This window comes from Chlorocebus sabaeus, chromosome X (genome assembly GCF_047675955.1).
Source record: "Chlorocebus sabaeus isolate Y175 chromosome X, mChlSab1.0.hap1, whole genome shotgun sequence".
NCBI lineage: Eukaryota > Metazoa > Chordata > Mammalia > Primates > Cercopithecidae > Chlorocebus > Chlorocebus sabaeus.
Window position 1 is genome coordinate 88116232 of NC_132933.1, and position 25950 is coordinate 88142181.

General features: G+C 41.1%; 1 protein-coding gene across 3 annotated transcripts in view; it reads left to right on the forward strand.

Moving 5' to 3' along the window:
• Positions 1 to 15327: 15327 nt before the first annotated feature.
• MTMR8 (myotubularin related protein 8) overlaps positions 15328 to 25950 on the forward strand; it is a 123624-nt gene continuing 113001 nt past the window's right edge. For all 3 annotated transcript variants that reach the window (XM_007991903.3, XM_007991904.3, XM_007991906.3), the window contains exon 1: positions 15328 to 15440. In XM_007991903.3, the coding sequence (XP_007990094.2) occupies positions 15417 to 15440 (24 nt within the window). In that variant the 5' untranslated portion in view covers positions 15328 to 15416. The remainder of the gene's footprint in view (positions 15441 to 25950) is intronic.

Genomic DNA, 25950 nt, shown 5'->3' on the forward strand with positions numbered 1-25950 from the left:
TGTATTAGTCCATTCTTGCACTGCTATAAAGACACACCTGAGACTGGGTAATTCATAAAGAAAAGAGTTTTAATTGACTCAGAGTTCCACATGGCTGGGGAGGCCTCAGGAAACTTATAATCATGGCAAAAGATGAAGGGGAAGCAAGGCACATCTTCACATGGCCAGAGCAGGAGGAAGAGAGAAAGCAAACGGGGACATGCTACACACTTTCAAATTACCAGATCTTGTGAGAACTCTATCATGAGAACAGCAAGGGGGGAGTCCAATCTCCATGATTAAATCACCTTCCACCAGGCCCCTCCTCCAACACTGGGAAATACAATCCAACATGAGATTTGTGTGGGAACACAGAGCCAAATCATATCATTCTGCCCCTGGCCCCTCCCAAATCTCATGTCCTTCTCATATTTCAAAACACAATCATGCCTTCCCAACAGTCCCCCAAAATCTTAACTCATTCCAGCATTAACTCAAAAGTCCAAGTCCAAAGTCCCATCTGAGACAAAGCAAGTTCTTTGTGCTTATGAGCCTGTAAATTAAAAAACAAGTTAGTTACTTCCATGATACAATGGAGGTACAGGCATTGGGTAAATGTTCCTGTTTCAAAAGAGAGCAATTGGCCAAAACAAAGGGGCTACAGGCCCCATGCAAATTTGAAACTCAGCAGGGCAATCATTAAATCTCAAAGCTCCAAAATAATCTCCTTTGACTTCATGTCTCATATCCTCGCCACGCTGATGCAAGGGGTGCGCTTCCAAGGCCTTGGGCATCAACATTAGACCAGATGAATCTGATAGACCTCTACAGAACTCTCCAATTAAGAACAGCAAAATATATACTCTTCTCATTGCCACATGGCACATAATCTAAAATTGACCACCTACTTAGACATCAAGCAATCCTCAGCAAATGCAAAAGAACCTAAATTATATCAAACACTCTCTCAGACCACAGAACAATCAAAATAGAAGTCAAGACTAAGATATTGCTAAAAACCATGCAATTATAAAAAAACTAAACAACATGTTCCAGAATGGCTCTTGGGTAAATAATGAAATTAAGGAAGAAATCAAGAAGTTTTTTGAAATTAATGAAAACAAAAATACAACATACTACTATCTCTGGGACACAGCTAAGGTAGTATTAAAATGAACATTCATAGAACTAAATGTCCACATCAAAAAGTTAGAAAGATCTAAAATTAACAACCTAGCATCACAACTAAAAGCACTAGAGGCGCAAGAATGAATCAACCCCAAAGCTAACAGAAGACAAGAAATAACCTAAATCAGAAATGAACTGAAGGAAATTGAAACACACACACACATTCTAAAGATCAATAAATTCAGGAGTTTTTAAAAAATTAACGAAATATATAGGCCACTAGCTAGACTAATTTGGAATAAAAGAGAGAAGAGCCAAATAAACACAATTAGAAATGACAAGGGGAATGTTATCACTGACCCCAAAGAAATAAAAGTAATCATCAGAAACTACTGTGAACTCTTCTATGCACACAAACTAGAACACCTAGAAGAGACAGATACATTCCTGGACACACACACACACCCTCCCAAGACTGAGCCAGGAAGAGATAGGTTTCCTGAAGAGACTGAAAATGTGCCCCACAATTGAATCAGTAATAAATAGCCTACCAACCAAAAAAAGCCCAGAACCTGATGAATTCACAGCCAAATTCTACTAGATGTACAAGGAAGAGATGACACCATTCCTACTGAAACTATGCAAAAAAATTGAGAAGGTTACACTCTTCTCCAACTCATTCTTTGAGGCCAGCATCATCCTGATACCAAAAACTGGCAGAGACGCAATAAAAAAGAAAAAAACAAAAACTTTAGGTCAATATCCTGGATGAACATCAATGCAAAAAACCTGAACAAAATACTTGAAAATCGAATCCAGAGGCACATCACAAAGCTAATCCATCATAATCAAGTAGACTTTATCCCTGAGATGCAAGGTTGGATCAACATAGGCAGGTCAATAAATGTGATTCATCACATAAACAGAGTTAGAGGCAAAACCCCACGATTATCTCAATTGGTGCAGAAAAGCCTGTTGATAAAATTCAACACACTTTCAGGTTAAAAATTGTCAATACACCAGTTATTGAAGCAACATATCTCAAAGTAATAAGAGTCATCAAGGACATACCAACAGCCAATATCACACTGAATGGGCAAAAACTGGAAGCATTGCCTCTGGAAAACCAGCACAATATAAGGATGCCCTCTTTCACCACTCCTATTTAACATTGTATTGGAAGTTCTAGCCAGAGCAATCAGGCAAGAGAAAGAAATAAAGGGCATCCAAATAAGAAGAGAAGAAGTGAAACCATCCCTGCTTGCAGATGACATGATTCCATGTCTAGAAAATCACATAGTCTTGGCCCAAAAGCTCCTTCGGCTGATAAACAACTTCAGCAAAGTTTCAGGATGCAAAATCAATGTACAAAAATCACTAGCATTCCTATACAACCACAATAACCCAGCCAAGAGCCAAAACAGGAAGGAAATTCCATTCACAGTAGCCATGAAAATAATAAAATATTTAGAAATACAGCTAACCAGGGAGGTAAAAGTGAACCCAGAAATATAGCTGCATATCTATTACCATCTGATCAAAGCTGACAAAAAGAAGCTATGAGGAAAAGACTCCTGATTCAATAAATGGTGCTGGGTTACCTATCTAGCCATATGCAGAAGGCAGAAACTGAACCCCTTCCTTACAACACATACAAAAAACAACGCAAGATGGATTAAAGATTTAAATGAAAAACCCCAAACTTTGAAATCCCTGGAAGACAACCTACACATCCTGGACATAGGAATGGACAATGATTTCATGACACAGACATCAAAAGCAACCATATAAAAAGCAAAAAATGACAAATGGGATGTAATTAAACTTAACAGCATCTGCACAGCAAAAGAAACTATCAACAGAGTAAACAGACAACCTACTGAATGAAAGCAAATATTTGCAAATTATGCATTCGAGAAAGGTCTAATATCCAGTTTCTGTAAGGAACTTAAGTAAATTTATAAGAGAAAAACAAGCAACCACATTAAAAAGTGGGCAAACAACAAGGACAGACACTTTTCAAAAGAAGACATACATGCGGCCAACAACCACATATAAAAAAAGCTGAATATCACTGATCATTACAGAATGATTTGCAAATCAAAACCACAATGAGATACCATCTCACACCAGTCAGAACGGCTATTACTAGAAAGCCAAAAAAATAACAGATGCTGGTGAGTTTGTGGAGAAAAGGGAACACTTATACACTGCTGGTGGGAGTGTAAATTGGTTCAACTATTGTGGAAAGCAGTATGGTGATTCCTCAAAGAGCTAAAAGTGGAAGTACCATGACTCAGCAATCCCATTGTTGGTTATATACCCAGAGGAATTTAAATCATCCTGCCATACAGACACATGTATGAGAATCTTTATTGCAGCACTATTCACAATAACAAAGACATGGAATCAATCTAAATGCCTATTAATGACAGACTGGTTAAAGAAAATGTGGTTCATATATACCATGGAATACTATGCATTCATAGGAAAGAAGATTATGTCATTGCGGGAACATGGATGGAACTGAAGGCTATTATTCTTTGCAAACTAATGCAGAAACAGAAAACCAAATACTGCACGTTCTCACTTATAAGTGGGAGCTAAATGAAGAGAACTCATGAACATAAAGAAGGGAACAACAGACTCTGGATTCTACTTGAGAGTAGAGGGTGGGAGGAGGGAGAGGAACAGAAAATGTAACTATTGTGTACTGGGCTTAATACATGTGTGATGAAAGAATCTGTACAACAAACCCTTATGACACGAGTTCACCTATGTAACAAACTTTTACATGTACCCCAAACCTAAAATAAGAGTTAAAAAAAGTAAATATTGGATACTAGGCTTAGTACCCAGATGACAAAATAATCTGTGCAACAAACCCCCATGGCCTCAAATTTATTTATATAACAAACCTGTACATGTACCCCTGAACCTAAAATAAGTTAAATTTTTTTAAAAAACAAAAGAACTAAGGATTTTGGGTTCCCAGTCCACTGCTCTGCTTACCAGGTGTTGAGAAGTGGGGTGATATGGTTTAGATCTGTGTCCCCAGAAAAACTCATGTGGAATTGTAGTCCCCAACGTTGGATGTGGGCCCTGGTGAGATATAATTGGATCATGGGGGTGGATTTCTCATTAATGTTTTAGCACCATCCCCCTTGGTATTGTCCTCATGACAGTGAGTGAGTTTTCATAAGATCTGGTCACATAAAAGTGTGTGGCACCTCTCACGTTACTCTCACTTGTTCTTGCTCTGGCCTTGTGAACTGCCTGTTTCCCCTTTGCCTTTCACCATGATTGTAAGTTTCTGGTTGCTTCTACAGAAGCCGAGCAGATGCCAGAATCATGCCTCCTATGCAGCCTATGGAGCCATGAGTGAATTTAACCTCTTTCCTTTATCAATTACCCACTCTCAGGTATTTCTTTTCTTTTCTTTTCTTTTTTTATACTTTAAGTTCTAGGGTACATGTGCACAACGGGCAGGTTTGACACATAGTGCCATGTGTCAACACGTGCCATGTTGGTTTGCTGCACCCATCAACTCGTCATTTACATTAGGTATTTCTCCTAATGCTATCCCTCCCCCAGTTCCCCACCCCCCAACAAGCCCCAGTGTGTGATGTTCCCCATCCTGTGTCCAAGTTTTGTCATTGTTCAATTCCCACCTGTGAGTGAGAACGTGCAGTGTTTGGTTTTCTGTCTTTGTGATAGTTTGCTGAGAATGATGGTTTCCAGCTTCATTCATGGCCCTGCAAAGGACATGAACTCATCCTTTTTTATGGCTGCATAGTATTCCATGGTATATATGTGCCACATTTTCTTAATCCAATCTATCATTGATGGACATTTGGGCTGGTTCCAAGTCTTTGCTATTGTGAATAGTGCCATGATAAACATACATGTGCATGTGTCTTGACAGTAGCATGATTTATAATCCTTTGGGTATATACCCAGTAATGGGGTCGCTGGGTCAAATGGTATTTCTAGTTCTAGATTGTTGAGGAATTGCCACACTGTCTTCCGCAATGGTTGAACTAATTTACAGTCCCACCAACAGTGTAAAAGCATTCCTATTTCTCCACGTCCTCTCCAACATCTGTTGTTTCCTGACTTTTTAATGATTGCCATTCTAACTGGCATGAGATGGTATCTCATTGTGGTTTTCATTTGCATTTCTCTGATGACCAGTGATGACGAGCATTTTTTTCATATCTACTGGCTGCATAAATGTCTTCTTTTGAGAAGTGTCTGTTCATATCCTTTGTCCACTTTTTGATGGGATTGCTTGTTTTTTCCTTGTAAATTTGTTTAAGTTCTTTGTAGATTCTGGATATTAGCCCTTTGTCAGATGGGTAGATTGCAAAAGTTTTCTCCCATTCTGTAGGTTGTCTGTTCACTCTGATGGTAATTTCTTTAGCCGTGCAGAAGCTCTTTAATTAGACCCCATTTGTCTATTCTGGCTTTTGTTGCAGTTGCTTTTGGTGTTTTAGTCATGAAGTCCTTGCCCATACCTATGTCCTGAATGGTATTGCCTAGGTTTTCTTCTCACGTTTTTATGGTTTTAGGTCTAACATTTAAGTCTTTAATCCATCTTGAATTAATTTTTGTATAAGGTGTAAGGAATGGATCCACTTTCAGCTTTCTACATATGGCTAGCCAGTTGGGGAAAAGGCCTCAAAGACATTTCAGAGACCTTTGCAGCAGTCCCTCTCATCACAGGCCCAGAGGACTAGGAGAACTACATGATTTTGTATGCCAGGCCTACAGCCCACAATGCTCTACATAACCTTAGGACACTGCTTTCTGCATTCTGGCCACTCTAGCTCCAGCTCAAAAATGCCCAGGCACAGCTCAGGGTTGCAGCTTTGGAGGGTACAAGCCATAACCTTGGTGGCTTCCACGTGGTGTTAAGCCTCCTGCTGCACAGAGTGAAAGAGTTAGGGCTAGGAAGCCTTTGCCTAGATTTCAGAAGATGTTCAAAAAAGCCTAGGTGCCCAGGCAGAAGATTCCTGCAGGGTTGGAACCCCCACAGAGAACCTCTACTAGGGCAATGCAGAGGGGATATGTGGCATTGGAGCCCCCACACAGAGTACCCACTGTGGCTTTGCCTAGTGGAGCTGTGAGAGGAGGGTCACAATCTTCCAGTCCCAGAATGGTTGGTCCGTTATCAACTTGCACTCTGCACCTTTAAAAGCCACAGGCACTCAAACCAGCCCATGAAAGCATCTGTGGAGGCTTAACCCTGCAAAGCCACAGGGGTGGAGCTGCTCAAGTCCTTGGGAGCCCACTTCTCACACCAGTATGCCCTGGATTTGGAACCTAGAGTCAAAGAATATTACTTTGGAACTTTAAGATTTACTGACTGCCCTACTGGGTTTCAAACTCGCATAGGGCCTGTGGACCCTTTCTTTTGGCCAATTTCTCCCTTTTGGAATAAGAATATTTACCCAATTCTTAAATCCCCACTGCATCTTGTAAGTAAATAACTTGTTTTTGATTTTACAGGCTCATAGGTGGAAGGGACTTCCCTTGTCTCAGATGAGACTTTGAACTTTGAGTTAATGCTGGAATGAGTTAAGACTTTGGGGGACATGTGGGAAGGCATAATTGTATTTCACAATGTTAAACAGATATGAGATTTGGGGGCCAGGAGTGTAATGATATTGTTTGGATCTGTGTCCCTACCAAATCTGATGCCAAATTGTAATCCTCAATGTTTGATGTGGGGCCTAGTGGGTGGTGATTGGATGATGGGGTTGGATTTCTCCTGAATGGTTGATCACTGTTTCTCTCAATATTGTCCTTACAATAGTCAGTGAGTTCTCATGCGATATGGTCATTTAAAAGTGTGTTGCACCTCTGCGCTCAAACTTTTTTGCTCCTGCTTCAACCATGTGAAGTGTCTGCTACCCCTTTGCCTTCTGTCATGATTGTAAGTTTTCTTAGTTCTCTCCACAAGCCAAGCAGGTGCCAGCATCATGCTTCCTCTACAGCCTGTGGAACCATGAGCCAATTAATCCTCTTTCTCTCATAAATTACCCAGTCTCACATATTTATTTATAGAAATGCAAGAATAGACTAATACAGAAGAGGTAGTATTCCAGGGGCACACAATTTTTAAATAATGGACCAGATCCCAAACGCTTGAAGAAACTACTCACTCTCCAACCCATACCTCTTCCCAACACAAACACACACACACACCCCTCCAAACCTGGTCTGGAATCTTCTATTTTCCTGAAGAACATATTAATTTAGTAGGTGAAACATATAACACTGAATTCAAACTACAGGTCAAACACCAATTATTTTTTATTTAGTTATAAATGGGCCACATGCTGCTGAATGGCCTCTCTGATATAACCTGCCATCTCAAAAGCTTCGAAGTTGAGAGGCCCTCCTTCTGTTCCTTTTCGTCCAATCACCACAAGACATACAGACTCGATCTGAACTACCGTCACTGCCCTGCTGCCCTGACTCTGGCCTTTGGTGCGCAGGTCCATGGTGTTGTTGCCTTCGGTGTACAGATTGTCCCGAATCAACAAGCATTTGGTTCCTGCAAGGGTGACTCCTTGGAGAAACAACTTCTCTCTCCCCTCTCTTGCCAGTAAAATCTGAATTTCTTCCTGGGTCAACTGGAACAAGTTGCCTTCAGAGTAAGATGCTAATAACCAGGGTGGGGAATTGGTGATAATTGCTGCATCACAGCACGTACCAGTTGGTAGAAAGAGAGTGAGGCAGTCCTGCCAGACCTCTTCACTGATATCCTGTATCCACTGCATTATTCAGGTAAGCTGTCTCTAGCAAGTTGGTCTTCAAAGGAAACTTGTTAGCACTTGGCTCAAGAAGTCTGATAAGCTGAGACTGAAATAAACTAAAAATACAGTCTATTTCTCATGGCCTTTCCCCAGAAGCAAGGTAGAGGAGGTCTTGGTGACTTGAATAAAGTTGTGCCTCAGCTGCTATCTGCTGTGATTTATCAAGCTATCTCAAGAATAGGAGTGAGGTCACAAAGGTTCTGTGACTTTTTAAAGAGTCATAATCAACTACATCATTGGTGATCTCTTCCAGTACCTTTCTGAGGCTGTATTTATAGCTATAAAGATAGTGGGTGCAAAGTGTACTTACTTACTTCCCTGGTGTACCATGAGAAAAATACCAACCCCCAACAGTAGGAAAGGCTTTAGTAGAACATAATTGAGTTGAAGGCTTAGATGTGAAATAGGACAGGTGAGAGTTACTGCAGCAATTAGTATCTCATATGTTGGTTAATCTTACTGAGACCTGAGCTTTAGGTACAAAGTCAAAAAGCCCACAGGATTGTCAGTTCACAACTTCTTTTGAGATGATCACAATAGCTTCTTACTTGGTTTCCTTGCCTCCAGACTTCTTTCCTTTAGTTTACCCTCTGAACTACATTAGCTGTTAGTCATTCATTTGGTTATTTATCAAACATTTACTATTTGCCAAGAACTTGTCTAGGCAGTAGGGTAGAGTAGTGAACAGAACAGAGACAAACTGCTGCCCTCATGGAGCTGACATTCTACAGGGAAGAAACAAATAATAGATGCTACTAGTATCTCTTTCAATGAAAATAATTTTATTAGCCTAGTAGTTTTTTCTTCCAGATTTTCTCTCTTATTGCCAGGCTTTCTCTACTCCTATGGGGGTACATTCTGACTTGTGGTTCTTCTGTAACCTTTGGCAAGTCAGTGTGTGTGCATCAATTTACTCTGAAATGACACCAACTTGCATTAAAAAGGGAATGTTATGAGAAATCACTAATATTAATGGTGGGAAAAATTTGAGCTACTGCTAAAAATATTTGTTTTTTTAATTCAACAAATATTTATTGAGTACCTACTATGGGTTAGGACTATTCCAGACTTTGGAAATCCAACAGTGAACAAAAAGTCCCTGCCCTCATAGAGATGACATACTAGAGAGAGAGAGGTAATAAATGACAAATACATCTATAATATATCAGGTAGTATTGATAACTATGAAGGAAAAAAGTTAGGAGTGTAGAGAATGTTGGAGATGAATTAGTGATAGTTTTATTTTATATACGGTGTTCAGGTAGGTAAGGATTGATACAGAGACATTTGATCAGAGACCTGAAAGAGATGAAGGAGTAAACATATAAATATCTGAGGGAAGAGCATTCCAGGCAAAGGAAATAACAAACATAAAGGCCCTGAGGCAGAAGTATGTCTGGTATATTTAAGAAACAGCAAGGAAACCAATATGACTTGAGGAGACAGAAAAAAGAGTGATAGAAGATATAATAGATATAATAAGAGTTGTACTGGGCTTAGATATTATGTAGGGATTTACAGAATATGGTTAATATTTGGCTTTTACTCTAAGATGGGGAGCTAGTAGACAGTTTTAAACCAAGGAATTATACCATTCTAGATTCTAGATTCTAGTCCCATAGAAGATGCTATGTAGATTATAGGTTCTAGGGGTACCAAGGCCAAAACATGCAGACCAGCTAGAGGCTGTGGCAGCAATCCAGGCAAGAGATAACAGAGGCTTGGGGCCAGGCACAGTGGCTCATGCTTATAATTCCAGTACTTTGTGAGGTGGAGGTGGGAGGATTGCTAGAGACCAGGAGTTGGGAACCAGCCTAGGCAACATAGAAAGACATCGTCTCTACTAAAAAAAAAGTAAAAAGAAAAAAATTTAGTCAGGTATGGTGGTACACCTGTAGTCCCAGCTACTTGGGAGGCTGAGACAGGAGGATCACTTGGGCCTGAGAGTTGGAGGCTGCAGTGAGCTATGATCACACCACTGCACTCCAGCCTGGGTGACAGAGACATTGTCTCAAAAAATAATAAAATAAAATAAAATAAAATAAAATAAAATAAAATAAAATAAAATAAAATAGAGGCTTGGGCCAGGATACAGGAGTGAGAAGTGATTGAATTTGGAGACAATTTTGAAGGGAGAACTCATGGGATTTGATGATGAATCAGGTATGGGATATGAGAGAAAGGATGCCTCCAAGACTCTTGTCCTGAATGACTGTGCTATGTTTTAATGCTTGTGTCTCCTTCAAAATTCGTATTGAACCTTTATCCCCAATGCAACAGTATTAAGAACTAATGATTAAGGAGCATTTAGAAGGTAATTAGGACATGAGGGCTGTAGTCTTATGGATAGGATTAGTGCCTTATAAAAGGGCTGGATGGAACTAGCCATGTGTGTATCTCCTGCTATGTGAGTATACAGCGTTCATCTCTCCAGAGAGCATTTAAGATGCCATCTTGGAAGTAAAGACAGCCCTTCTTACCAGACACTGAAGCTACTGGCTCCTTAAGCTTGATTTGCCAGCCTTCAGAACTGTGATAAGTACATTTCTGTTCTGTACAAATTATCCAGTCTAGAGTATTTGGTTTTAGCAGCACAAATGCACCAGGATAAACTGGAAGGATAAAGTTGCAATTTCCTGAGATGAGTAATACTGTGTAAAGAGCAGGCTTGAGGATTCAGGTAGAAATAAAAAATTCTTTAATCCATCTTGAATTAATTTTTGTATAAGGTGTAAGGAAGGGATCCAGTTTCAGCTTTCTACATATGACTAGCCAGTTTTCCCAGCACCATTTATTAAATAGGGAATCCTTTCCCTATTTCTTGTTTTTGTGCGGTTCGTCAAAGATCAGATGGTTGTAGATGTGTGGTATTATTTTTGAGGGCTTTGATCTGTTCCATTGGTCTATATCTCTGTTTTGGTACCAGTACCACATTGTTTTGGTTACTGTAGCCTTGTAGTTTGAAGTCAGGTAGCATGATGCCTCCAGCTTTGTTCTTTTGGCTTAGGATTGTCTTAAATGTTAGACCTAAAACCATAAAAACTCTACAAAAAAACCTAGGCAATACCATTCAGGACATAGGCATGCAAAGACTTCATGTCTAAAACACCAAAAGCAATGGCAATAAAAGCCAAAATTGACAAATGGGACCTAATTAAACTAAAGAGCTTCTGCACAGCAAAAGAAACTACCATCAGAGTGAACAGGCAACCTACAGAATGGGAGAAAATTTTTGCAATCTACTCATCTGACAAAGGGCTAATATCCAGAATCTACAAAGAACTCAAACAAATTTACAAGTAAACAAACAAATAACCCCATCAAAAAGTGGGTGAAGGATATGAACAGATGCTTCTCAAAAGAAGACATTTATGCAGCCAACAGACACATGAAAAAATACTTATCATCACTGGTCATCAGAGAAATGCAAATCAAAACCACAATGAGATACCATCTCACACCAGTTAGAATGGCGATCATTAAAAAATCAAGAAACAATAGGTGCTGGAGAGGATGTGGAGAAATAGGAACACTTTTACACTGTTGGTTGGACTGTAAATTAGTTCAACTATTGTGGAAGACAGTGTGGCGATTCCTCAAGGATCTAGAACTAGAAACACTGTATGACCCAGCCATCCCATTACTGGGTATATACCCAAAGGATTATAAATCATGCTGCTATAAAGACACATGCACACGTATGTTCACTGAGGCACTATTCACAATAGCAAAGACTTGGAATCAACCCAAATGTCCATCAGTGACAGACTGGATTAAGAAAATGTGGCACATATACACCATAGAATACTATGCAGCCATAAAAAAGGATGAGTTCATGTCCTTTGTAGGGACATAGATGAAGCTGGAAACCATCATTGTCAGCAAACTATAGCAAGAACAGAAAACTAAACACCGCATGTTGTCTCTCATAGGTGGGAATTGCACAATGGGAACACTTGGACACAGGAAGGGTCCACATACTGAGGCCTGTCATGGGGTTGGCGGAGGGGGGAAGGATAGCATTAGGAGATATACCTAATATAAATGATAAGTTAATGGGTACAGCACACCAATATGCACATGTATACATATGTAACAAACTTGCATGTTGTGCACATGTACCCTAGAACTTAAAGTATAATAAAAATAAAATAAAATAAAATAAAAGAGTCAAAAATTCTGTTTTGGATGTAATAAGTTTGAGATGTCTTTAAGATATCTAAGGAGACATGTCAGTAGGCTGCTGAATATTATGTAAGTTTTGAGTTCAGAGGACAGATAAAGATTACAGATAAAATTTCGGGAGTTGTCCACAAATAGATGCTATTTAAAGCCATGGCACTGGATGACAGCACCCAAGGAATAAGAGTAAATAAAGAAGAGGATAATTCTGAGCTCTAGCAGCATTACAACATATAGAGATAGGTAAAATGAAGTGAAACAGCAAAAGAGATTGGGAATGAGAAGTCAGTGACGTAGGAGAGAGAGTGGTATCTCTATCCCTGGAGCCAAGTGAACAAAATGTATTCAATGAGAAGAGAGTGATCAAATACTGCTGAGAGGACAAAAAGAGATCTGAGGATGACCAATGGACTTTGCAATGGGGAGAATATTGGTAACCTTGACAAGAATAGTTTGGTGGAGTGGTGGAAGAAATGCCTGATTAGAGAGATATAAAGTGAAAATAGGACAGGAATAGAAGAGAATGGATTTAGATAAATCTTTTGAAGAGTTCCGCTATAAAGTATAAGAGGAATGGGGGGATGGCAGGTTGGGGACAGAAATGTGGGTCCAAAAAGATATTTTTTAAGATTGGAAATTCTATGGCATGCTTTCATGCTGATGGCAGTGATCCAGTAAAGTGGAAACATTTAGTAATAAAGGCAAGGAAACAATTGAGCAGGATAAAGAGAATGAAATTGAGTGGACAAGTGGAAGGGTTGCCTTAGGGATGCTCAGTAAGAGTTCGTTAATTGAAGACAGATTATATGAGCTCACATTCAAGGCATCAAGCAAATTTGGTTGTGGGATGATGTGGAAGTTCCCTTCTTATAGTTTCTATTTTATCAGCAAACTAGGAAGCAAGGTAAGCATTTGAGAGAGGAAACAGAGATATTTGATGATAAAGTTGAGGAAAGGAAGGAACCTATCAATATTCATTGTGTCTTTACAATGTTCCCGGAACCTCATATACATTACATTTTGAGTTCCCACAAGAAATTTATGAGAATAGGTTTATAGATGAGAAAACTAAGGCACAGAGAGTTTGTGTAATTTGCCCAGGGCCATGTATTATTAGCATATTGCTAAGCCAAAATTTGAACCTGGTCTGACTAGAGTCCACACACCCTTTCCACTATCCTAAACAGCATTGAAATAAGGTTTTGAGTCTGAGTAACAAGGTATATGGTGGTGCAATTAGTAGGGATAGGAAAAAATTGAGAAAGAGCAAGTGGTAGAGGTAGGAAAATGCAAGGGGGTTGTGAGAGAGTGTGAAAGATGAGTTTGTTCTGGGCCATGATACCTTTAATGTGCTAGCAGGAACACGCAAGTAGAACTGTCAGAGGGCAATTGGAAGTTCTAAATTTGAACTCACGAAAAAGGTCATGGTACTTGAGATATGAAGTTGGGAATCCCCTACTGAGGGTGCATTAGCCCCTTTTCACACTGCTATAAATAAATACCTGAGACTGGGTAATTTATAAAGAAAAGAGGTTTAATTGGCTCACGGTTCTGCAGGCTGTACAGGAAGCATAGTAGCTTCTGGTTCTGGGGAGGCCTCAGGAAAGTTCCAGTCATGGTGGAAGGCAAATGGGGAGTGAGGCACTTCACATGGCCAGAGCAGGAGGAAAGTGGGCAGGGGACGGTGCCACACGCTTCTAAGCCATCAGATCTCGTGAGAACTCACTCACTATGGCAATGACAATACCAAAGAGGCTGGTGTTAAACCATTCAGAACAAACCACCCCCATGATCCAATCACCTCTCACCAGGTCCCACTTCCAACATTAGGGATTCCAATTAGCCATGAGATTTGGTGGGGACACAGATCCAGGCCATATCCAGGAGTAAGGGTTTAACTTGTGGAAGAGATCACGATAACCAAAAGAAAGAAAATAGAAGAGGAATGAGGATAGAAGCCAGCAAAATGGCTTTAAAAAAGGAGAAAGGAGCTGGGAAGGAGTCAGAGAAGGAACAGCTGGGGATGCAGGCAGTGAGTTTGCTTTATAATAAAGGTCAAGAGAAGAAAGAATGTCAAAAAGGAATATGAATCAATAGTTTTAAATGCTGTAAGACAAACAGAAAATTAGCACTGAGAAGAGCTGTTTGGAATCAGCAGCTGGAATTGAGGATGATGTGAAAGAGCCAATTGAGTGGAGTGGTAGGGAGGAGTGAGTTTGTTATGGAGAAGTGAAGGTGATGATAAGTAGACTATTCTTTTGAGATATTTGGCAGTGAAAGGGCTGAAAATGATGGAACGATGGTACAAGGGAGAATAGTGTCATGGACCGAGGGAAAGGCCTTCAGGCTAGAGAAAAAGGCAGAATATGATAAACGGATAGTTTTGCTAGCAAATGTTATAAGAACTCAAAGAAGAACAAAATTATTTTGTAGGGGCAGTGAGATTGCAAACCATAACACTGCAATAGTAGAGCTAGAAATTACCCTGAGATAGTGGCCAATACCCTCACTGTAACCTTGGTCAACTTAGGACTCAGAGAGGTGGCGTGATTTCCCCAAGGTCACATAGCAAGTTAGTGGCAGACCTGAGAGGAGTAGAACCCAGATTTCTCAACTCTCAGATTGTTCTTTTTCCCATCACAAGTCTGACTTGGAGCACACCACTGAGGGTCTGCACCTATTTACCCCTCATCTGATAACTGGTCCAGTGGGCCCTTCCTTGGTCCTCTTCCCATATCTATGATGGCAAAAGTGATGAGGTTACTGTAGTATTTCAGATTTTAACTAGGTTGATGGCAGCAGACACATAAAGGAGAGACACAGAGGAGGATATACCTTTCCATATTTCAAAAAATATTCTCTGGTGACTTGCCCAAGGTCTCACATCTAGGAAGCTCTTCAGAAACCCAATTGCCAGCATGGGGCAGCCTGTGTTACCACTGCAGGATGCTATCACTGTAATATTAAAGGACTGACATCTGTGTTCAGAGGCCTTATAGCATCAAGGAGTGTGAGAAGGGTGGCAGTACTCGAATCTGGGACTTAAAGACTGGGCCAAACGTTGAACCTGGACCAGAATAATCAATTCCCCGAAGAAAAGGGCACTTGCCAGGAAGCAAGATGGCGGAAACGGCTGCGGTCAAAGTGTCGCGATAGGAGCTGCCGCCGAGGATCAGGTGACGAGAGTTTGAGATACGACCGGGAGGGCGGGGTAGAAACCCGGGTTGGGCCAGAGGGTAGCTAGAGCGGTGGCGGCGGCATCCGGAGTAGCACTGAGATCTTCCGGTGGCGGGAACTGCGGTCATGGATCATATTACGGTACCCAAGGTAAGGAGAAGAGTTAAGCGAGGCTGACAGCTGCGAGCTTCCTCTTGGTGCTCACCTGGGAGCCCAGACACACCTCCTCAGCCTTCTCAGCCGTTTTTGACGCGTCTTTCCCGTGCGGGGTCCTGGGTTCTCTTTCTGGGTCCACACCCCTTTTCAACCAAACACCCCTTCTCAGGATCCGCTTGCGGGCGTCGGCGGCCGGGAAAGAGGTGGTCTGCGCCCCCGCGCCCGGTGCACACCTGTTCTGGCCCTCTGACTCCAGCTCCTCCCTAGCCTTGACCTCACACCCACCCTTACCTCAGCTTTTTATACTAACCGCACTTGTAACCGCCATTCGCGAATATCCCACATGGCACTGCCTCCTGCAGAGTTACTTCCTTTATTCAGCGTTTCTTCACCATCCTCTTGGCTCCTCCGGCCACTAACCTTCCCCAGGGGCTGCCCAGACCCCCACTCTCGCCCCAGCTCCACGGCATGCCTGTGAGGGTTTGTGGGGCTACAGCATCTCTTCGGCCAAAGCTGGGCAATAGAAAAGGAAGGGGACTGGGGCAGAGTGGATCTGGCCCTGCTCAGCCGGTAGGAGAAACCCAGGAGGTTTATCTAGCCAGTTGTCGCCTGTTTTTAGCCAGCCCCGAGTTAAAGTTGCTTCTGCTACTTTTTCCTCTCATCTTTCCAGATCCTACTCCCTCCTTTCCCAACGCCAGCCCCTTTCTGTTTCAAATCCACTTCCCTTCCTTCTCCTCTTTGGGGCTGGGGAACAGTAAAAAGTTCACAACTAGTCTGTCGTTATTTTTTCCTGTTGATCGTAACACACGTGGCCCAGGCTAATTGAAGTCCTGGTAAAAAATCCAGCGTGTTTTTAATGGAAAGAACATGGATTTTGAAGCCAGAAGACTTGAATTAAAGTGCTGCCCACTGCACCCCCACCAACTACTAGCTAATGACTTTGGACAAATTTAACCTCTCTGAGCCTTAGCTTTGATAGGGGTTTTCTCTGCGTCCCTACCCAAATCTCATCTTGTAGCTTCCATAATTCTCACGTGTTGTGGGAGGGACCCGGTGGGAGATGGTTGAATCATGGGGGCAGGGCTTTCACATGCTGTTCTTGTGATAGTGAATGGGTCTCATGAGATCTGATGGTTTTAAAAACGGGAGTTTCTCTGCACAGGCTCTCTCTTTGCCTGCTGCCATCCACGTAAGATGTGACTTGCTCCTCCTTGCCTTCTGCCATAATTGTGAGGCTTCCCCAGCCATGTGGAACTGTTAAGTCCAATAAACCTGCAATAAACTGCCCAGTCTCGGGTATGTCTTTATCAGCAGCCTGAAAACGGACTGATACACCTACCAAATGAGGATAATGAAATTTGCCTGACTCACTTCACAAGATGGGTGTGGGATTAAATAAGAGGATGTGTGTGAAAGAGTTTTTGTAACTAGCAATGTTTTGCCCACTTTTTAGCATAAGACCTTGATGCTGCCTGATGGGCAAAGCACAAACTCCAACCTTCAACCTCTTTTTCTGACTCCCTCCTCTTCAGGGCCTTTCTCTGTGGAGGATAACCACATCCCGTGTAACAGCCAGCCTTGCCTTTTTCTGTGTCCCTTTGTTTCCAGATCATGTCATTTGTACAAGGTGCTCTGACATGGTATAAGAAGGTGGTACCATTAAAAGAAAGGAACTTCTGTTGTCCAGACTCCCTTTTCTCCCAACCTACCTAAGCTCTAGTTCAAAATCAGCTCACTTGAATACTCCTTTTTTCTCTCTTTTGACAACTGGGGGAGATGGGGAGGCAGAACTGCCCTTGTCCTTGAGTGTTAAAATATTAAAATTCCCCTGTTAAGGATTGAAACTATAAACTGGGCTTGCTGTATGAAAATTGGAAGGGAGAAGAAACCATTAATGGGCCCATATGAAAATTATAATAGCAATTAATACATATTGAATATTTAACTATGTGGCAGGCCCTGTGTTAGATATTTTACATGAAATATGCCTTCAATCCTTACATTAACCTATTAGGAGATACTATTATTACTCCCATGTTACAGATAAGGAAACTGAGATTCATAGATGTGGAATGCTTGCCTAATAAATAAAGATAGGTGTGCTCAGACTGGCGCTGGGATAGGGTTCGTGCTCAAGAAAACTTAAATTTGCATCACGGTCAGAATCCATTTGTACTGCATGGATAGTGTCATTAGTCTTGAAATATAAATAAAAACTCCAAATGAAGACTTGATTCTTTAAACAGAATTAGTATTTGTTTTGTTGCCTGGCAGGGCTGTGAGTGCCCACAGGTGGTATGCTGCTGTGAATCTGTTTTTTCCTCAGTTTTTAGAAAGGATTAGGGTTGCATTAATGGCTCGGGATTAAAATGGCCTCCCTTTTGTTAACTCACTGTTTCCACAAAAGAGAGAAACATCTGCCTTGTCCATCTCAGGTCAAAGGGATAACTTTGAGTTTGTCAGTCATTAGTTGTGCATGTCAAGTACAAAAGTGACTTTTATTTTTGGCTCTTGCTTGAGTCTTTTTCTCTACTCAGAAAGACTATAAAGAATTTATTGAAGTACAGTACACGTAAAGAAAAGTGTATAGATTGGAAGTATTCATTGTGCTATAAACTTACATGCTCGACACACCTGTGCAACCACTACTGAGATTAAAAAGAACAACAACAACCGCCCCCCCCCCCCCAAAAGAACATTACCAGGAGTCTGCTTCATGCCCCCTTCCAGTCAATACCCCTCCCAAGGGTAAACCACTATACTGACCTGTAACAGGATGCGTTCATTTTACCTTTTTGTTGTACTTAATATAAATGGATTAATACAGTCTCTTTTGTGTTTGACTTCTTTTGCTCAACATTGTTTGAAAGATTTATCCATATTATTTTTTGAAGTTATAAGTCATTCTCATTGCTATATTATGTTTTGTTAACATGCCACATGCGATTTATCCATTCTTCTGTTGATGGGGAATTTCCAGTTCTGCCTATTACCAGTAGTACATTTTGACAGATTTAAATATATATTTTTGTTGGTATATGCCATAGGAGAGGAATATCTGGGTCATAGAACATGCACATGTTCAGCTAGACACTACCAATTTTACATTCCCACCACCTATGTATGAGAACAGATCTATCTTTCTAAGATATAGTTTAGGGTTCAACAACTATTTTTGGAGCATCTCAGACTTACCCTAAAGTTTGATGACTCTCTCGTCTGAATCAGAATTTGTTCTATGTATTTTTCCCTACCCTCATTACATCTGTGTCAGTTGTCACCCAGAATTCTTAATTACTTTTCTTTCCTGGGATGGAACCTTAATAATAAGGCTTTATGCAATTAACATTTATTGAGCTTCAACTGGTTTGACAATTTGCTGTGGTTTAAGAGTGCGTACTTTGGAGCCAGACTGTCTGAAATAAAATCTCAACTCTGCTACTTAACTAGCTTTGTGATTTTGGCAAATATGTAATCTCTCTTGCCTCAGTTTCTTCATCTATAAGATGATGTTAAAAATAGTACCTATCTCACAGGGTTGTTATAAGAATTAAATAAATTAGTATCTGTAAAGTGCTTAGAACAGTGTCTGGCACATGGTAAATGCTTAATTTAGCTACCAGTTACTATTATCATTATTAAATATTGTATGCAGAATCCCACATTGGGAGTTAAGGATACATAATTGGATATAGATATGGCAACTGCCCTCCGGGATCTCTTAATCAAGTAAGGTGATGAGATGCCAAGCATAAGGTACAAAAATGAAAGAGACTGAGAAATATGTCCATTCTGTCTTGTGATCTAATGGGAGCAGCCTGACAGGCAGGGAGAAGCTCTTCCAAGTTTATAGCCTCTTAGACCTCAGTAACTACTCTAGAGAATAGCGTTATGTGTTTAATTCATGAATCTCTTTAATCAAGGACAAGGATAATTTAGTCAAAAATCTGTTTTCTGGACTCTCCTTCACATAAATAATTGCTAGCTCATTAAGGAATGTTTTAACACAAAAGAGTAATTTCTACATTTGTATGGGTAAAAAAAAAGACAGTGAAGGTTTTATAGATTGTAAAGGACCTTGAATGTTACACTGAGGAATTTGAACTTGTAAATAGCCACAGAGCTACTAAAGCTTTATAAGTCTAGGAATGGAAAAGTTAGAAAGGATCTTTTAAAAGATTATCTAAATGAGGAATGGGGATGAAGTTTCTTTTCAGAATGATGGAAATGTTCTAAAATTACACTGTGATGATGGTTGTGTAACTCCAAATTTACTAAAACTATTTGAATTGTATACTTAAAAGAGTGAATTTGACTGGGCCCGGTTGGCTCAAGCCTGTAATCCCAACATTTTGGGAACCCCAGGTGGGAAGATCACTTGAGCCCAGGAGTTTGAGACCAGCCTGGGTGACATAGTGAAACCCCCATCTGTACAAAAAATTAAAAAAAAAAATTTGCTGAGTGTGGTGGCTTGCACCTGTGGTCTCAGCTACTCAAGAGGCTGAGGTGGGGGATGGCTTAAATCTGGGAGGTTGAGGCTGCAATGAGCTCTGATAGTGCCTCTTCACTCCAGCCTAGGCAACAGAGTGACACCCTGTTTCACAAAAAAGGGTGAATTTTATGGTATGTAAATTGTAGTTCAATAAAGCTGCTCATACATAAGTTAATTAATAAATAAGGATTGTGTTGTGATGGTCCAAGCCTCTCATTTCACAGATGTGAAAACTGAGTCCCAGAGAGCTAGAGTTTTTTATCCAAGGTTAAACATCTAGCAAGTAGCAGAGGTAGCATTGTCTTTTAGTTGTTTGTATGCATAGCTTGTTCAGACTGTAATAAACTGTGGAGTTATCACAGAAACAACATACAAAATAATTGGAGTGCCAGATGGGTACAGAATGTTATCTTGGGTAGTAATAATAAAAAATAATAATACTTTGTAGTATGTTAATAACACTTTGTAGCACTTTGTAGTACTACACAGGAAATTACAATTTGTATGAAGCTTTCTTAAAAGTAGATACTTTTTGCCTTTACTTCCAGGAAACTAAGACCAAATATTCAGTCATGTTAACTACCTTAGCCCTTGTACTTAGCATAATTGCTTCCACCCCTCTTCATGGCTTTGGTTTTCTATTCTAATAACCTAATTGTAGATCTGTCTTTTATTATAAACAACCTGAAATGCATTTAGACAAGAGGTAGGGTCAAAATAAAGAAAGATAAAACTGGGTAAAGAAGTGTTTTTCGGGAGGCTGAGGCAGGATAATGGCGTGAACCCAGGAGGCGGAGCTTGCAATTAGCTGAGATCCTGCCACTGCACTCCAGCCTGGGTGACAGAGCAAGACTCCGTCTCAAAAAAAAAAAAAAAAAAAAAAAAAAAAGAAGTGTTTTTCATTATGAAAGAAATGAGATTTCTAGAGGTGAGAATTGTGCTTCCAGTTCCCAAAATTGCAAATCCAGTTGGCTTCACTGTGATCCTTCTAGTCTAGGAAATAGTGTGATATAATGGAAAAAGCATGGACAAAGCTGGATTTGAATTCAAGCTATATTATTTATTAGCTCTGAGTTCTTGGGCAAATCACTTAAACACCCTGAGTCTGTTGGGATTATGATGAAGATTAAGATAAGGTATGATGAGGGCCTGGCACATTATAAGTGCTCTATAACTGTGTGTTTTTTCCTGCCTCCATCAGAGCCAAACAATAGTAGAGGCTTTAGTATACATTAGTTGTGGGAGGTCTCAAAGATCAGTCTGTCTCAGGGAGATTTGCCTGAGCATCCAGAAAGACTCTTGGTACTACATTGCAAGGAAAGAGACTACCTAGGAAGCCCTGGTGGCAGTGGTCTGGAATTTTAGACACTGTTTTGTAGGCATTGGAATAATTTTCCTCGCCACCAAAACCCACTCCTTCAACCTCACTTTGTACTTGGGAAACCCCAACTAAGCAGTTACTCCTAGAAACCACTGGGATTTGTTTTAGGGTTGTGTCTTTTTAGATATCATTTTCTGGTTTTTGTGGTAAAATACTTAAGTGGTTTAGAGAGATTTTTTGCTAAATTCTAAAGACATTTTCATCATTCGAGACACCAATACTAGACAGAGAGTTAGGAGACCTGAATTCTGGCCCCAGTTCTGATACTGACATGCTATGTGACCTTAGACTGCCTTTTTACCTCTCTAGGCTTCACTTTCTTCATCAGTAAAATAATATTTAACCTTTATAGAGCAATTGCTATGTGCCAGGTACTATTCTAGGTGCTTTACACTTAGAATTAATAAATATTACATATTTATATACTAATTTAACCCTTGCAACAATACTGTTATCCTCATTTTAAATATAAAGAAAGCATCCAAAAAGCTTAAGCAACTTGCCCAGAGCTGGAAATGTGAAGCCAAACAGTCTGTGACCCAAGTTTGTGCTCTTTACCCATGTACTACAGTGCTTCAATAAAATGAGCTGAGTGGGTTTACTAGCATTTCCTAAACTATGTTCCTGATGAACACTAGTCCCACAAGATAATTTGTTTTAAAAAATGATTCTAAGGTAAAATATATTAACACAACAAACACTGTGGAGATTCATAGTGAATGTTCACCTATTACAGACTCTGAGAAGCCCTGCAATAAACCTGCTTGTATTTGTTTCACCCAGTGTTCCCCTATGCTGACCACAGAACTGTGTGTGTGCATGTGTGTACATGCCTGTTAACATCCTGTGGAACTAGGATTCATAGAAAATGCCTTAAGAATGCTGATATCAATCTGGAAGGTTCATTCTAACTCTTGAGTGCTTTCAGCATTTAAAAATGATAGATGTGGGGACCACAAGATGCAGGATTCCTTTCCAAGTCTGAAATTTGCTTTAGTTGGAGGGACACGGAGAAGTAGGGTGTGGACAGGCATAAGTTCAAAGCTATTCTGGATTATATTTTTAACACTTACCTTCAATGACCTTGTACGTCTTGACACAAAAGTATTCCACCATTCCCCTTCCTTCCTCCTGTTACATATTTTCTCACTTACTACTTTAAAGAAGAGACCTAAATTAGAGAGGCTTGTCATGAAAGCCTGTCCTTTTTAATACGTACAGGACACAGCGGTTGTTTTCATGATGATTGCTCTCTGCTGTTGGAGGCAGTGACACAAGGGGCAGGACTTACTTGTTACATGAGTGTGACTGATGAATATCATTACACTGGTTGGTATTCTAGAGCCAGGTGTCACTTCTTTTATTTATTGTTGCAGTGCATCTAAGTTGTTACCAATAATTGTAGCAAATCAGGACAGTAGATGGATTCAGAGACCTCTGAAGTACTCCCTTCCTCCCTTCCTAGAAAGGAAATGACAAAAACAAACAAACATGGATTATGGTTCACAGCTTCTCCAAGAGCAAAGATCTTATAAATGTCAGAGTGCTCTATCTGCAGCTCAGGAGTGGAGAAATAACAAAACAATTGGGTGGCCTACCTGGGAATTAAAATCTGTACCATACTTAGTGGTGGTCAGCCTCTTTTCTCCCCTTTTCTTTCTTTTTTCATCTTTCTCTGTCTCCTTCTCTTTACTCTCCCTCTCTTCTCGTTTTTCTTCTCTCTCCTCCCTCCTTTCCTCTCTCCTCCCTTCTCTTTTTACCTTCTCTCTTGCATCCCCTTCTCTCCTGTTCCTTTTTGTCTTTTCTTTGTCTCTCCCCCCAGTCTCTCTTTTTCTTTCTCTCTTCCCCTCACCCCCAACCCCACACACATATTGTGTGAGACCTCAGTTTCTGCCAGGTAAAAGCACTACCTCTTATAACATTGTGTCAGAAACAGATGGGGCTCTGCTGCCCTTGAGTAGAAAGAGGGAGGGTCTGAGTAACTTCAAGTCTCCTAGAAGGTCCTACCTACTAATAGGCACAGGATTCCTGCCTTGGGGAGACACTATATAGGAAGTCCAGCCTGGATTTCAATAATTTTCCCCTCCCTTCAGGCTTCCTCAAAGACTGTTCTCCAAGCATCGCACAGCACTCTTTGTACTTGCATAATGTAGCCTTTTGGTAGGTAGTGCCCTGGGCCTTAGCGGGAATTTCTTCTGAGTGGCCAGTTTTTCCTCTTGTTGAGCATCTCCTACCATTCAGGACTGCATAAGGATCTCTGGGACAGTCAGGGGAAAGCTAAAGATGCTTTGTTTTTTTTCAATTCCTACTACTCATCCCTTAACCATTTTTTCCCCTGAAGTGTGACTTCTTTTCCTGAGTGTTACTGAGTGAGCCCCTGTGCAATTGACACTGATTTGTTTTTCTTTCAATCTAATCACACTACACTTTGTCTAGCAAGGGCAAGCCTAGTTTCTTTCTTTCCTTTTCTGAGACAGTGCCTTGCTCTGTCACCTGGGCTGCAGTGCAGTGGCATGAACTTGGCTCACTGCAGCCTCAACTTCCCAGGCTTAAGCGATCCTTCCCACCACAGCCTTCTGAGTGGCTGGGACTACAGGAGCGTGGCCCCACAGGTGGCTAATTTTTAAACTTTTTTTTTTTTTTTTCCAGATATGAGGTCTCACTATGTTGCCCAGGCTGGTCTTGAACTCCTGGGCCCAAGCAATCCTGCTTGGGCCTCTCAGAGTTCTGGGATTACAGGTGAAAGCCATTGTACCTGGCCCCTTTTGACTTAGTTGGCTGAACTGATGACATGTTTTCACCAAACTATTTCTATCATGTTTACATATCCTTCTGCATTGAGATTAGCACAGTACCTCCTTGCAGCTTCCCCATTACGTAAGGAAATAGTATGTACCCATGGTTCTCTTGCTGTAGTTCTTTGCAGCTTTTCCTGTAAGTATTTTCCGTGGGGGTAGGGGGAGCGTTCTGCCTATTCTGTGCCTGAAGGTCCCTGTGTGTTCTTTTTTCCCCTCTCATCCGTATGTGGGTTTTTGGTTTTAAAGTGCCCCCTGAATTCTGAGAGTTATTTTGCATTTATCTTACACTGGTCCCTCTGGCTTTTCACTTAACTTTTTAATCCTTCTCTGGCCTTGTCCCACCTTGCTCCCTCCTTTCTATAGCTGGCCCCTTGTAGCTGACTTCACTTGCCTCTTCTTCTCCAGCCACCCTTTAGCCACCTTCTATATTGTGAAAAGACAAAATTACAACAAAATTTAGTTATAGATCTAATTCATGAATTGGGGAACCTCCATTTTACAAAGTAGACTGAATGTTCCCACTGGGCATTAGCAGAACAGTGTATTTTGTAAGGTGGGAACCAGAAAACAATAGAAGAAAAAAACTAATCAGTTAACATGAGGTTACTTCAGGTTACTTTTTTTTTTTTTTTTTTTTTTTTTTTTGTCATGGTTAAAGCAGAGAAGAATTCCTTATTAAGCTGATTCAGGTAGATTGGAGTCTCCTGTTTTCAGGAAAAACTGGTCCGTTTGGGGATCTATATGTTTCCTTAAAGTTTCAGTTTGATTATGAGACATTTAACTTGAGTGACTCTCTGTTGGTTTGGTCTGGCCTCTTGGGACCAAGTGCAGGAGCTCTGTCTAAAACAGTGGTCTCTGACGTGATTAGGATCTTTGTCCCCACCAAATCTCAAGTTGAATTGTAATCCCCAGTGTTGGAGATGGGGCCTAGTGAGAGGTAATTGGATCATGGGGATGGACTCCTCATGAATGGTTTAGCACCATCCTTCTGGTGCTGTCCTCATGATAGTGAGTGAATTATGAGATCTGGTTGTTTAAAAGTATGTGGCACCTCACGGCCTACCCTTGCTCTTGCTCTGCCATGTGAGATGCCTGCTCTCCCTTCACCTTCCACCATGGTTATAAGCTTCCTTTGCTGGATAAATTTGCATAACTAAAAAGGAGGCAAGTACTGATAGCCAAGACAATGGGAAAAAGACCTCAGAGGCATTTCAGAGACCTTAATGGCAGCCCCTCCCATCACAGGCCCAGAGACTTAGGAGGAAGAATAGTTTTGTGGGTCAAGCCAAAGGCCCTGCAGCCCTGGGCATCCTTAAGACATTGGTTCTCAAATCCAGGCTACTCTGGCTCCAGCCTTGGCACAAAGGGGCCCAGGTGTAGCTCGGATTCTAGCACCAGAGGGTTCAAACTGTAAGCCTTGGTGGCTATCACATGGTATTAGGCCTGCAGGGACACAGATTGCAAAAGAGGAAGCTTGGGGGCCTCTGCCTATATTTCAGAGGTTGTATGAAAATGCCTGGGTACCCAGGCAGAAGCCTGCTACAGGGGTGGAACCCTCACAGAGAACCTCTACGAGGGCAGTATGGAGGAGAAATGTAGGGTTGGAGCCCACACACAGAGTCTCCACCAGGGCCCTACCTGGTGGAGCAGTGAGAAGGAGGCCACCACCTTCTAGACCACAGAATAGTAGAGCCACTGGTAGCTTGTACCCTGCACCTGAAAAACCTGGAGGCATTCACCTACAACCTGTGAGAGCAGCTGCAGGGTCTGAACAATGCAAAATCACAGGGGCAGAGATGCCGAAGGCCTTCAGAGTCCGCCCCTCACAGCAAT